The sequence below is a fragment of the Ochotona curzoniae genome, unplaced genomic scaffold (assembly GCF_017591425.1).
Source record: "Ochotona curzoniae isolate NIBS_2020 unplaced genomic scaffold, NIBS_Ocur_1.0 contig_43, whole genome shotgun sequence".
Lineage (NCBI taxonomy): Eukaryota > Metazoa > Chordata > Mammalia > Lagomorpha > Ochotonidae > Ochotona > Ochotona curzoniae.
In genome coordinates this window covers 34,466,496-34,479,438 of record NW_024466218.1, presented here as the reverse complement: position 1 = coordinate 34,479,438, position 12,943 = coordinate 34,466,496, and the positions used below count along the sequence as shown (strand labels likewise).

Here is a 12,943-nt window from a genome sequence, read left to right as displayed (position 1 = left end):
CAGTAAAGATGGGCCTTAGCATCACAGAATTGTAAAAATTGCCTAATCAAAAAAAAAATAAATAAATAAAATACAACAGCCTGGTTGGAGAGGAGCAGAAGCTTTGTCAGTGACAGTGCAAGTTTGTTAGATTGTGTGCTTTCAGAAGGAGTGCACATTGTTTATTGGGAATAGGTAATGATGGGAAAACCTTAGCTGTTAGAATGATGCAGGGCCCCTAAAACTCAGCTATACTGGGGACAGGCTTACCACTTAGTATCTCATTTCCCTTGCTGGGTTTTCTCACTGACGTTGAACTTGTGGAAAATACACAAGATGTCACTGATGTCAGTGCTCCCAACTGTGATGTGAGGTAACTTCCCTTGAAGACTTTGTTCACGTGCTTGATCCCAGTGTCATGCGCCGAGAGGGGCCTTCGGCTTGGGCTGCTCTTGGCTGCCTGGGGTGCTTCCCATGACGTGTTGCTTTGTGTATGAATTGGACTTTGCAAAAAACAAAACAAAAAATGCTATTTTATTATTTAATTATCTAAAAGTTATTTAGCCTATTAAATATTTTGAATGCTGAAAACAAAATATGTCAGCAGTTTCTGAATGTGAAGATAACAGCTAATAAAATTATTTTCTCATATCTAGAAAAAGGAAAAAGTTTACTAAAAGATTTTTCAAAGTAAGTTTATAGATGATTATTTTCTGGAAAAATAATTTTGAATTATATATTTATGGGAATTTCTAATTCGTATTTGTGTGATTTGGCGCATTATAATGTTGACAGTTTCTCAGGGGTAGATCTGTGGCCTGGCAGGTGAGATAAGCCCTTAGGATGCCAGCCGGAGGTCACTCGTGCTGGTGATGGGCCAAGGGTTCCTACAGCAGAGAGCCATTGCTCCCCAGGCACCGTGTGTTCACCCAGACACAAAGATAGCCAAGTGTGTCCTCACTTTAGGAGGTTAATACAGTGTTTTTAGCCTAGGCAAAATTGCGGAATCTCATTTTTATTAGTTCTCTGTTTGGGGTATTAATCTTTTTAGTTCTTAAATTGTTTGGGCCTGGTGTGATAGCCTAGTGGCTAAAGTCCTCATCTTGGTGTCCGCTGGGATCCCATATGGGTGCTGATTCGTATCTTGGCTGCTCCACTTCCCATCCAGCTACCTGCTTGTGGCCTGGGAAAGCAGTAGAGGACGGCCCAAAGCCTTGGGACCCTGTACCCACGTGGGAGTCTTAGAAGAAGCTCCTGGTTCCTGGCTTCAGATAAGCTCAGCTCCAGCTGTTGTGGTCACTTAGGGAGTGAACCAGTGGATTAAAGATGTTCGTCTCTGTATATCTGACATTCCAATAAAAAGAACAAATAGATCTTAAAAAAAAATAGTTCTTTTATTTTGATCTTGGCATGTTGTATTTTCCTTTTGAGTCCTCTACCAAGCTGCTGGAGGGGATAAAGAAAATAAGGGAAACCTTATGTTGATGGAGTGGTATGATGACATATTGTTATAATACTCTAGCTAGTTCTGAAGTTATGACTTGGTGCTCAGTCTGTTACACTTGCTAACTGTCTTGGGACATGCTTTAATAAGGGAGTGTTTGTGTGTCTGTCGGAGGGAGGCGAGGGGACATCTTTAAGAAGCAAGGGAACAGAGGGCTTAGCAGAAGTGAGTTTGAATAATGGTGAAATGGTTCTTTTCACGTGGGTGAAAGTGACCCTCTAAGGTGTAGCACGGTGTCTATAAAGTTCATTTTCCTTGTTGTTAGTAATTTGAAATGTGTCAATTATTTTATAGATGTAGAGCTAGTACCAACTATTTGTCACACGTGGACTCACTTGTTGAATTTTCTGGCCACACTGCTGAGGAAAGCTGGTGCCGTGTGTCTCCCTGCTCTGACTGTGGCTCTGGCAGAGAACTGGGCGGAAATGCTTGGTAAGAAGACACTCTGACAGGTTGGACTGGATAAAGCCATTACTCACACTTAAAGAAGTAAATTATCCAACATCCAGTGATTGTGCCAGAGCAGTGAAAGAGGTGCTTTCCTCCTCCAGCAATTTCAAGGAGATTCACAAATGTACATTTGAAAAATGGAGACATATTATTTCAAGATGCCACAAAAATAAATAAGAAAAGGCTGTGATTTTTGAATCATAAAGTACAAGAAACTTAGAAAAGTCTATGGAAAACTGGATTGAAAAGATATATTTTGGTGGAAAAAAAAAAAGCTAGGAATCCGAGAGTAGCCTTTTCACGGTGCTCGCTCGCTGCGGCTCTCTGCTGGCTGCCTGCCTTTGCCCTGGCAGCCTTCATGGCACGTTTTGTGACCCATTTACATATAAATCAATCCTCTTGGGTAATAGTAGATGTCATTTCTATGTGTGTCTATAAACAGATACACACACATCCATCTTTCCAATTAAAAAATGCATGTAATAAAGTTAGATCAATTGCTTAGTATATTTTCTTAATATGAATGCTTAAATGCTTTTTAAATACTAGTTATTTTTGCTACACTTTTAACTGTTGACAGCTTTACTTGATTTAAACAAGAAAGCTATAAAAGCAACATTAATATTGAGACATACAAAATGAAATGATTTTCTCATTTAGATATGTTCTGCACATGTGTGGACCTGTCTGTGATGTCCCCTGCTCTGTACACTGCTGGCCTGCAGTTCCTTTCAGTTCTTTTAACTGAAGAAGCAAAAAGTTATCTTCAGAATAAGGACAAAAGAAATCATTCCCACAGCCCAACAATGGTCTCACTTCTTGATAAAACTCAAGAAAATCAGAAACGTGTGGAACGATTGAATGAAGTTATTCTTAAGGTATGTGGTGTCTTAATTTCCTGTAACTGTTGTTTTTAATGAATTGTCAGCTTTGTGAACTTTTTTTCCAGTCATTTGAATCAAAGAATTAGTGCTTATTATGACTGTTCAAAAAAAAATGCATTGACTGTGCCTTCAGTGCCACAATTCCGCCCTCCCCCAGACTGTTCTGTACATTAAGTGTGTAATAGAAGTGCTTAATCCAAAAAAGGAAAAGTGTAAACTTTAAAACATTTCATTGAACCTTTTTCTTTCGAGCTTTGGTTGTAAGAGCTTGGGCTTGTCCCGGCTTGCCTTTGTGCTGTTGGGAGGCAGTTGTCTTCACTTGCCCTCGGCAGCCTTCCTCCCTCCCGCTCTTTGCATTTGCCCAAGAAACGTGGGCCACTTTTCAGTCTGTGTGAAATGCCACACGCACAAGCACACAGGCACACATACAGAAATTAAATCCTTTGCTTTGCTGTTTCCCAGTGTGAAGTGTGCGAATTTGCTATTAGTACTATTTTGTTTACTTTGGTTCAGGGCTTTTCATATCAGTTTCACCATGTACACATTTTAGAGCACCAAACAGTTCTATAATCATTTAGCCCAAGTATGGAACTTCTGCATTCTTCTTTTTCCACTTCGCAGAAATGACCACTGATGCCTCAGTTAGCTAATTATTTTATGATATTCTTCCATGCCTCTAAACAACATGTTTATATTCCTTTGTCCTGATTACTCAATTTGGGCTTTATCCATTGGATTCCTGCTGTGGAAGTTGGGACGACAGCTCTCTTTTTATACCGTACTTACTTAGCAAGCCAAAAGCATTTCATGTTGACGTTTCACGTTGCTGGAATGAGACTAGGCGCCATGCCTAGTGTTCATCTGGGGAATTGTGGCGGTCCACCACACAGGGATGCAGACAGTATTGACTTGTTTTCTGCACAGCTTTTGCTTTCCTTTGAGTTAATTATTGTGTTACTTTTTGATTTTCTGAGTTTTGCATTGTAACTAGTTAGCTCTAGTCTCTTCCGGCAGGCAGTGTCTTCCCAATCATGCTTTTTCCCCTTGAAGAAATCTCTGCACGCCTTTTGATTGTTTTGGTGCCAGTGTGCTGTCATCTTGTGATCTTCATTCATCCTTGTCTTGGGGTTTGGACAGCTCTGCAGTCACCCTCCCGTGTCCTGCTCCTTTCCCCACGTTGTCCTCTTGGGGTTGATGTCCTCCTTTTGTTGCAGTCTAAAGTTCAATAGCTTCAAGAGAAAGGATGCAGAGGAGAGCTGCTTTGTGAACTCTGCATGTGTTTATTCTACCATCGTACTTTACTAACAGTCTCCCTAGTGAGAATTCTGCTTTGGAAATTATGTACTTCTTAACTTAGAAGGTATCCTCTACTTAACTCTCATTGTTACTGTAGAAGTTGTCAAGCCACTGTAAATCTTGGTGTTTCTCTTAATGGAAAATTTTTAACTCTTTTTCTCTAATATTCTAAGTTTTTCTTATGAACTACCTAGGAGTGTGCATCTTACCATGTTGGCTTTCTTCATCTCTAAATCTATTTTAAATTGTATCACTGACATTCCTTCCACTTTGGGTGCTTTCTGTGTTGGAATTCCTAGTAAATTTTCCTCTTATGTAAACCTCTCTGTGCTTTGGCCGCTGTTGTCTCTGATGTCTGGCTAGGAGCTTTTCTCAGGCATTTAATAAATCTGGGTTGTTAGTTCAATTTAAGACTGAGAGGCTTAGAGCAGGTTGACATCCCTGTGCACATGAGTGGAGCTTGGCAGCTGTGAGCTTGACTGTGCTTGGGGACTCAGGCTTGCTTTGTGGGCCTGCCTTTGGGGCTGGTCAGATGCCCTAGAGAACACTTTGATGATTCCTTTTCTGGGGGTGAAAACTTACTGCAAAGTGTATTGCAGCAAAACAGAGAAGGAAAGCCTGGCTCTTAAATTTAATTTTCAGATTTTCACCTAATCCTCCGTGATTTCAGCTCAGTAGGCTGCTCTACAAGTCGCTTTGGTCTTTCACAGTTCAGAATCCTTCTGATGATCTCCTCCACAGACTGCGCCTCCTGGCCTTTGCAAAGGCTTCGGAAGAGGAGTGATTTGGCTGCACAGGTCTTGGGCGACAGGTGCAGCCTGGAGTCCAGCAGCTGCTAACAGAATTGCAGGAGCAATCCCTCATTGCCAGGAGGACCTGGTGCTAAACTTCCTTGGCCTTCAATTCAGTTAGATTTCCATGCTCATGCCTTAATGAATCAGCATTCTAATACTTTTCTTTCATGTATCTTTGCTTTTCCTTCCAGACTTGGGTTTGTGTATATGTCAGTTTAGTTCCATTTCTGTAATTTTTTTTAAAAAGTATTTTTATTGGAAAGACAGTTTTACAGAAAGGAGGAGAGACAGAAAGATCTTCATCTGCTGGTTTATTCCCTAAGTGGCCACAATAGTTGGAGCTGCACTTATCCAAAGCCAGGAGCCAGGAGCTTCTTCTGGGACTCCTACAGGGGTGCAGGGTCCCAAGGCTTTGGGCTGTCCTCGACTGCTTTCCCAGGCCACAAGCAGGTAGCTGGATGGGAAGTGGAGCATCTGGAACATGAACTGGTGCCCATATAGGACCCCAGTGTGTGCAAGGCGAGGATTTACTTACTAAGACATTGTGCCTGGCCCCATCATGGTAATTTTAATGATATTTTAAGAGGAAATCTGTATAAACAACTATTTCAATGCTACTAGAAAGCCAGATAATTTTGAAAATTACTGGTAGTTAAAACCTAGTGGCTAAAGTCCTTGTATTGCTTTCTCTGGGATCCCATAGCGGTGCCAATTCCTGTCCTGGCTGCTCCACTTCCCACCCAATTCCCTGCTTGTGGCCTGAGAAGGCAATCGAGGATGGCCCAAAGCTTTGGGACTCTGCATACGTGGGAGATTCAGAAGAAGCTTCTAGCTCCTGGCTCTGGATTTGCTCAGCTCAGGTCGTTGCAGCCACGTGGGGGTACAGCTGTGCATGGAAGAGCTTTCTCTCTGTAAATCTGACTTTCCAATAAAAGAATAAATAAATCTTTAAGAAAATGAAATATATGGGCATGGTGCAAAAACCTAGCAACTAAAGTCCTCACCTTGCATGCGCTGGGATCCCATATGAGTGCCGGTTCTAGTCCCGTGGCCCCACTTCCCATTCAGCTCCCTGTTTGTGGCCTGGGAAAGCAGTGGAGGATGGCCCGTAGCCTTGGGACCCTGTGCCTGCGTGCGAGACCCAGAAGAGACTCTGGGCTCCTGGCTTCACATCAGCTCAACTCTGGCCATTGTGGTCGCTTGGGGAGTGAATCAGTGGATGGAAGATCTTTGTCTCGCCTCCTCTCTGTATATCTGACATTTCAGTAAAAATAAATACATCTTTTAAAAAATACACTTAAATATTAATATTCTCTCTCTCTCTCTTTTAAGATTTCAATATGTCCATGGCCTTACTTGCTCGCTGGAGAATTGCCTTGTAATGTTTAACCTGCTTTTCTTTCTACCCTTTGACAAGGCGCTTGAGGCGCTCTGTCTGGGTGAGTTGTCTGTCCTTGCTCTGTGCACATAAGTGGGTGTAGTACATAGCAAGAGAGACCCTCCAGCACTCTTTATCGTTCCAGACCACAGGCTCTTATGGATACAGAGGCCTTTACCGGTGGGTGCTGCAGCCTAGTCAGAGCGACCCCTAAGAACCCTAACCAGGTCCATCCCCAGCCCTGGCCCTCACATACTGGTGGTTGCTGTGGTCTAGTTGGGGAGACTCCTAAGAACCCCCGTTAGGCACGCCCCCAGACCTGCTCTCACCTACCCTGGCCAGTGCTGTGGCCTCACTTGGCTCAGCCCGCCCCCATCGCCAACTTAAAGCTAACTTTCGTAAATCAAAAAGTAAGATGTTTTTTAAAAAATTTATTGATTTGCTTAAAAGATTGATAGAGAGAGGGGAAGAGACAAAGAAGTCTTTCATCTGCTGGTCATCCTGAAATTTCCACTACAATGAGCTAGGCCAGACTAAATCCAGGAAACTAGAAGTTGCAGGAACTCAAGCACATGGCCCATCATTGCTGTGTGCTGATTGAGAAGTACGAAGCATTCAGGTCTAGGTCCAGGCACTGCCTAGGGCTTGTGCCCATTCCGAGGCAGCAGCTCAGCCTGCTACGTCTCAGTGCCCATTCTGCGATGGAGAGGACGAGCGCCTGAAATGTGGAAGTTTGCTAAAATGGAATAAATGGAAGGGAATGTGTTCCCAGAAGGAGAAAGGAGGAATTTGACTCCTAGTGAAATTTTCTGAGGACTTGTTTTAGAAAATTACCCATATCTGTATTTATAGCCTGGTAATTTTTTTTATAAGTCTGGTAAATTTGACTAATGTGTTAATGTTAAATTAAACTTTTTGTTAGTAGATGATGAATCTTTGAGAATGATTACTAATGTTAGTGTAATTATTTTTATATAGTTTTTTTCCAGAAAAGAGCATTTAATTATTAAGTGACTTATCAAATTCTCAAATGACCTATCAAATTCTAGGGCATTCACATGACAGCTAAATACCTTTTAGGTAGAAAGTTTTTTATTTGCAACACTTTTGCTCCAGAGTAGATGTTCTTCAAGGCATTCGATGTATATTCTTGCAGTGCTATGCAGGAAAATCCAGCAAGGACAGCCTGCGGAGGGTTGCTGCCAACGCGCTGATGTCGCTGCTGGCCGTCAGCAGAAGAGCGCAGAGACATGCTCTCAAAGGTGAGTCTCAGACACGTCTGTTGTCCTTCGCTGCATTTTGTTTTCTTGCATTTTTGTTTTAATTTTCCATGGAAAGAAATGTAAAGAATTTGAGTATAATCTTAGTTTCACTGAAACAATTCTATCCAAATATTTTTTTCCTGCTCAAAAGCAAAGAAAACACTGATTACTCAGGAAATTTCCTTAACATTTACTCATCAGAATTGTTTATCAGCGGAATGAGTAAAGCGGATGTGGTTCACATACATACACAACAAGCACAGTGAAATATTATTTAGCTATAAAGAAGCATGAAATCCTGCCACTTACATCAAGATGGATACAACTAGAAGGCATTATATTTAGTGAAATTAACTGGACATGGAATGAAAATTATCACATGTTCGTTCTGTGTGGGAGCTAAAATTAAAGACAAAATAAATGCCTGTTTATTAATGCTGTAAATATACTTTGTCCTACTTTATTTTACTTTGTTGTCAAACCAGTGGCTAATAATGCTATGCTATTATAGGTCCGGTGACTTGGGATTATTTAAAAATGCACTGCATCATGAAAAATACAAAAACAAAAAAAAATAGTGTGTATACTAATGAAATTGTTATCTTTTCATTTGATTATTGTTTATACCTTTCCCTGAATTTCTGCTGACCTGTGGTCTTTTTACTTGTTAGTTGATGAACAATTTAGTGGAATGTTAAGCCTTTGAGTTTAATGTACTTAAGACTGTTATGGAAAAAACTAAAAGCAGAAAGAGAAGGAAGACAAGTATCATATTTTCATTTTTTTGAGATTTATTTTTATTAGGCAGATTTACAGAGAGGAGGAGAGAGAAAGATATTTCTTCTGCTGTTTCACTCCCCACGTGCTCACACTGGCCGGAGGTGAGCTGATCCAAAGCCTGGAGCCACGAGCCTCCTCCAGGTCTCCCACACGGGTGCAGGGTCCCAAGACTTTGGGCCATCCTCAGCTGCTTTCCCAGGCCACAAGCAGGGAGCTGGGTGGGAAGCAGAGCATTGGGACACAAACCAGCACCTACATGGATCTTGGTGTGTGCAAGGCTAGGATTTTGCTACTGAGCCATTGTGCCAGGCACTTGTATTTTAAAAATTGTATCTATGAACAGTGCTGAATCTGTTCTGTTTGTATTTATAGCACACTGATGTGAGAATTGTGTTATTATTATGCATTTGCTGTGACCCCAAGTTTTTAATTTATTAATGCCTTCCTTTTTTAAAATTTTTTTTTAATGTTGCTTGGAGAGAGAATGAGCATGTTCTTTGGTTTGTTCATTCCTTAGACCCCCAGAAAGGCCCGGGCTGGGGCAGCAGGCAGAATCAGATCAGGCCTGCCGTGTAGAAGCAGGGACTCGAGCAGTTGAGGTATCAAACATTGCTTCCCAGGGTGCATTTGCAGGATGCTGGAATCCAGAACAGAAACAAAAGTGAGGCTCAGCACTCGCACGTGGGACCCAGCCCAGACAACGTCCTACCTACTACTGCACTGCTTGCCCGTTCATTGCTTTCAGAATAAACAAAGATGTGCATGCAGATGATTTATTTAATGTGAATCTTATTCTGTGTACATAGTGGAGCAGCTAAAAGTGATACAGTATTTAGTTTTTTGCTATTTTAATATTAGTATCCACACATAAACACTGAATGCGTGAAGCGAAGAAGCACAAAGCGGATGTTAGAAATGTCAGCTCAGATGACATTTTCACATACATTTCCTCTCTGGTGTTGTAATTTCCCATCTGGACATCAGGAAACACATGTCTGATGATTGAAAAGAACAATAACAAAATCAGATTCATTAACTTCAAATATAATTTGCTGCTAAAACAAGTTACACATGTCTCCAAAAATCAATTAGGTTTGGGGAGTATCATACCAATAAGTGAAAACATGGCTTCAGTTCACTCTTCTGTTTACTCTGAGTCATACCTCTTCCTGAAAACAAATGAAGTGAGTCAGAAATATGAAGTGTTGGGGGGCAGTGTTGCAGTGCCTCAAGCTCATCTGCAGTCTGCAGTGCTGGGTTCCCATATTGGGACACTGGTTTGAGTCTCAGCTGCTCTTTTTCTAATCTTACTCTGGTAGCTTGCCTAGGATGGCAGTGCAGGATGACCCAGGACTTGAGCCCCTGCTGCCCATGCGGGAGACTCAGATGGAGCTGGAGCTCCTGTCTGCTGCCTGGACCAGTCCCAGTCAACTAAGTCATGGTGGGGTGAACCAGTGGTGGAAGATTTTGTGTGTCTTTCTCTCTCTCTCTTCTTGCTCTTCTTACCTTTCAGATAAATAATCTTTAAAATGGGAAGTTTTTTTCTTTATTGTTAAAATCTGATTGTTATTTGTGATTCTGCCTTACTTGGAAAGGCTCGTTTTGACTGTTGCAAACTTTGTCTTTCAGCTAATTTCATAGAGGATTGTGTGGGGCAGCTGAAGCAGGTCCATGCACAGCTGAGCCTGGATTCTCTCAGGCCTGGGAAAGCAGCACTGAAAAAAAAGGTGACTGCATTCTGAAATTCTGGTCTAAAGAAATGAATGTGGACTGAGATCATCTCTCCAGTGCCCTTGTGCCTAAGAAAGAGTCCAAGTTCAAAGTAATGTTTGCTTTAGTAAGAAATTAAAGGGCATCTGCACGTTAGCAGGTTGTGGGCTTTTATTGTTTTCACTGTTCACTTGAAGATCTTTAGATGGGATATATACCTGATGCAGTTTTGACATAGTATTTGGAAATACCGATATGGGCAGATAATACTATATCATAAACTTGTTATGTTGCCAAAAAGAAAAAAAGATTCTTATTAGCGTGAAAATAGGTTCACTTAGGAATGAGATCTGTAACTTAGTGTAGTAAGTGTTTATGCCAGGCAGTGTTCAGGCATTTCGTGTTAATTACCTTATGAACAAACCATTCATGACAGCGTAGTTACACAGCTAACAAGTGTTGATGCCACAACTTGCCTTCGTATTGGACTAGTCACAGAACTGGTGCTCTGAGTCTGCCTCCTGTGACTCCTGCCTGCCCCTTCCGCTGCCTCTGGTGGACTAATGTTTAGAACTGGTAGTAACATAGTTGTATTGTAGCTGTGGTTAATAACAACAGTGGTTAATAGAATCTGTTCCACAGTCTTACTCAAAAGATAAATGTGTGTGTGTGTATAAATGTATGCAGAGCCAAGGCTTTAGAATACATGGAAAATACATGTGATGAGAAAACAGCATGGGCTTATGACTTTTCTGCACCAGAATAAACTTACTTTTTAAATTCTGTCTTCTAGATTTTGTAGCATCCTCGTACACAGTAAATGTATGTAGAAAGGCCATTCATTGTAGCAGAATTCTGTGTGATAGTTCATCCCCACTGTATTTGTTAAGAAGTTTAGACAGTCTATCTAATGATGTCGTTGATGCAGTGGATTGATTATGTTCGTCAGTTTCCTTTCCTGCCTCTTTTCACCTTTTGCTCTTTAGCCAGAGGCCCTTATTTCATCACTGGGAAAGTCAGCCCACACTCGGTGTGATTGAGGACCAGTCAGCCTGGCTTCCCTTTATGGAGATGAAACATAGAGGCTATTACATATCCTGAATTCCTTCATGCTTGACAGAACAGAATAGCTTCTTGGTGGTGATGGTGTCCTTGAACAGTGGCCGTCATTGGAGCTGCTGACTGGATGGCCTGCACAGTTGCAGTGCTCAGGCCTGTGTGGAGTGTGCGCTGTGACCCGGGCAGACATGGTGGCTCTGTGTGAAAAGGGGAGCATGTGCGTGTGTTCACTTGTTCACTGCTTTGTGTTCAAACAGGAGGATGGTTTGAGTAAAGAGTTGAGTGTTACCATGCAGCTCCTGAGAAACTGTCTTTATCAGAATGAAGAATGTAAAGTAAGTCGAACTCCATTTCAAAATTTTTAGAAAAAAATGGAAAGCTGTTTGAATTTTCATTTTCTGGTTTTCTTTGTGTTTATTAACTTTTATGCAGAATGAGTAGATTTCACATTTTGCTCAGTATAGGTTTAGAAGCATGGGGCTCCCTCCCCCCTTCCTCTTCCCTTTCTATCTCCTTGCTGCCTTTTGTTTCTTTCTTTAAAATTTTTTTTAGCAAATTATTACAATAACACATTCATTCACTTCACAGTAACAAGCTTATACTTTCCAATATTTAAAGGTATCACAACATAGCAAGTAGAGCAAAAATTAAAAGTTAGAATTATATGTAATAACAGTAAGATAAAATAGAAATGGAAATGTGCTGTTCCGAGTACAGACACCCGCTGTGCACAGCACTGAGCTCCCAGGGCACTCATGTCCCTGACAGATTGCGCTTTACCGTCGTGTGACGGTGGGGCCTGCCTGGCCTGTGTGAACGGCCTTTCTGATGTGCTGGTAGATTCAACTACTTAGTGCTTTGTTGAGGATTTCCTTGGTAGTTTTACTGGGAAGTTCTCTCCCTGTGTTGTCTGACTTGGGTGGTTCTTGCTCTCCATTTTTGAGTGTAGCACATGCTTAATCATTGCAGGGCTAGGAGGGAGGCAGTGAATTCTTTCCATTTCTGTTTGCTTTGGAAAGTCTTCATTTTACCTTCTTAGGAAAATGAAAGCTTTGCTGTGTACAGTATTCTGGGTTGGTGGTTTCATTTAGGACCTAGATTATGTATCTCCACTCTCTCCTAGCCTGTAGGATTTCTGATGAGAAATCTGCTCATACCCACCAGCTCCTGAGTGGTCAGTAAGCAAGTGGTACTGTGAGCGTAGCCACTGGTGACTGTCTGGAATTAGCCCACCGTGCAGCGAGCCTCCCCCACACCAGCACAGGAACTGCACCGCAGATCTCATGTCCATGGGAGCACCAGATCCTGCCATGATGAAGTGTTGACCTTGTGACTTACTAACAAACTGGACTACTGTGATGATGTGATAATTATTGGAAAGGCAGATGTAGAGAGAAGGAGATACAGAAAGATCTTCAGTCTGCCCGTTCACTCCCCAGTTGGTCACAACAACTGGAGCTGAGCTGATCCAAAGCCAGGAGCCAGAAGCCTCCTCCGGGCCTCCCATATGGGTACAGGGTCCTGAGGCTTTGCCATCCCCGAGTGCTTTCCCAGACCATAGGCAGAGAGCTGGCTGAGAAGTGGAGCATCCGGGGCATGAACTGGTACCCATAAATTTGTGCAAGGTGAGGATTTAGCCACTGAGCCCACCATTTCAGGCCCTGGGTTAATTCTTTAATGCAGAAGTACTGTGGAAAATGAATAAAGCATAGTTAAATTAGAGGCTTCCTGACTTTTTCAATCCCTTAGCTTTTGGCACTTCTTTGTGGCAAAAGTGGAAGAACTCTTAACTGGAAAATGAGCATGCTGAACACGAAATCCTTTGGCTATGTTAATTAGGCACATAA

At 41.9% G+C, this 12,943-nt stretch overlaps 1 protein-coding gene across 2 annotated transcripts in view; it reads left to right on the top strand.

The window, feature by feature from the left end:
* The window catches only part of RTTN (rotatin), a 119,745-nt gene that overhangs the window by 92,517 nt on the left and 14,285 nt on the right, over positions 1-12,943 (top strand). Inside the window, exons 39-44 of one of the 2 annotated variants that reach the window (XM_040985117.1) lie at positions 316-330; positions 1,784-1,915; positions 2,594-2,811; positions 7,442-7,547; positions 9,957-10,054; positions 11,354-11,431. In XM_040985117.1, the coding sequence (XP_040841051.1) occupies positions 316-330; positions 1,784-1,915; positions 2,594-2,811; positions 7,442-7,547; positions 9,957-10,054; positions 11,354-11,431 (647 nt within the window). Of the gene's footprint in view, positions 1-315; positions 331-1,777; positions 1,916-2,593; positions 2,812-7,441; positions 7,548-9,956; positions 10,055-11,353; positions 11,432-12,943 lie in introns of both variants that reach the window. The other variant, XM_040985116.1, reaches the window with a different exon arrangement.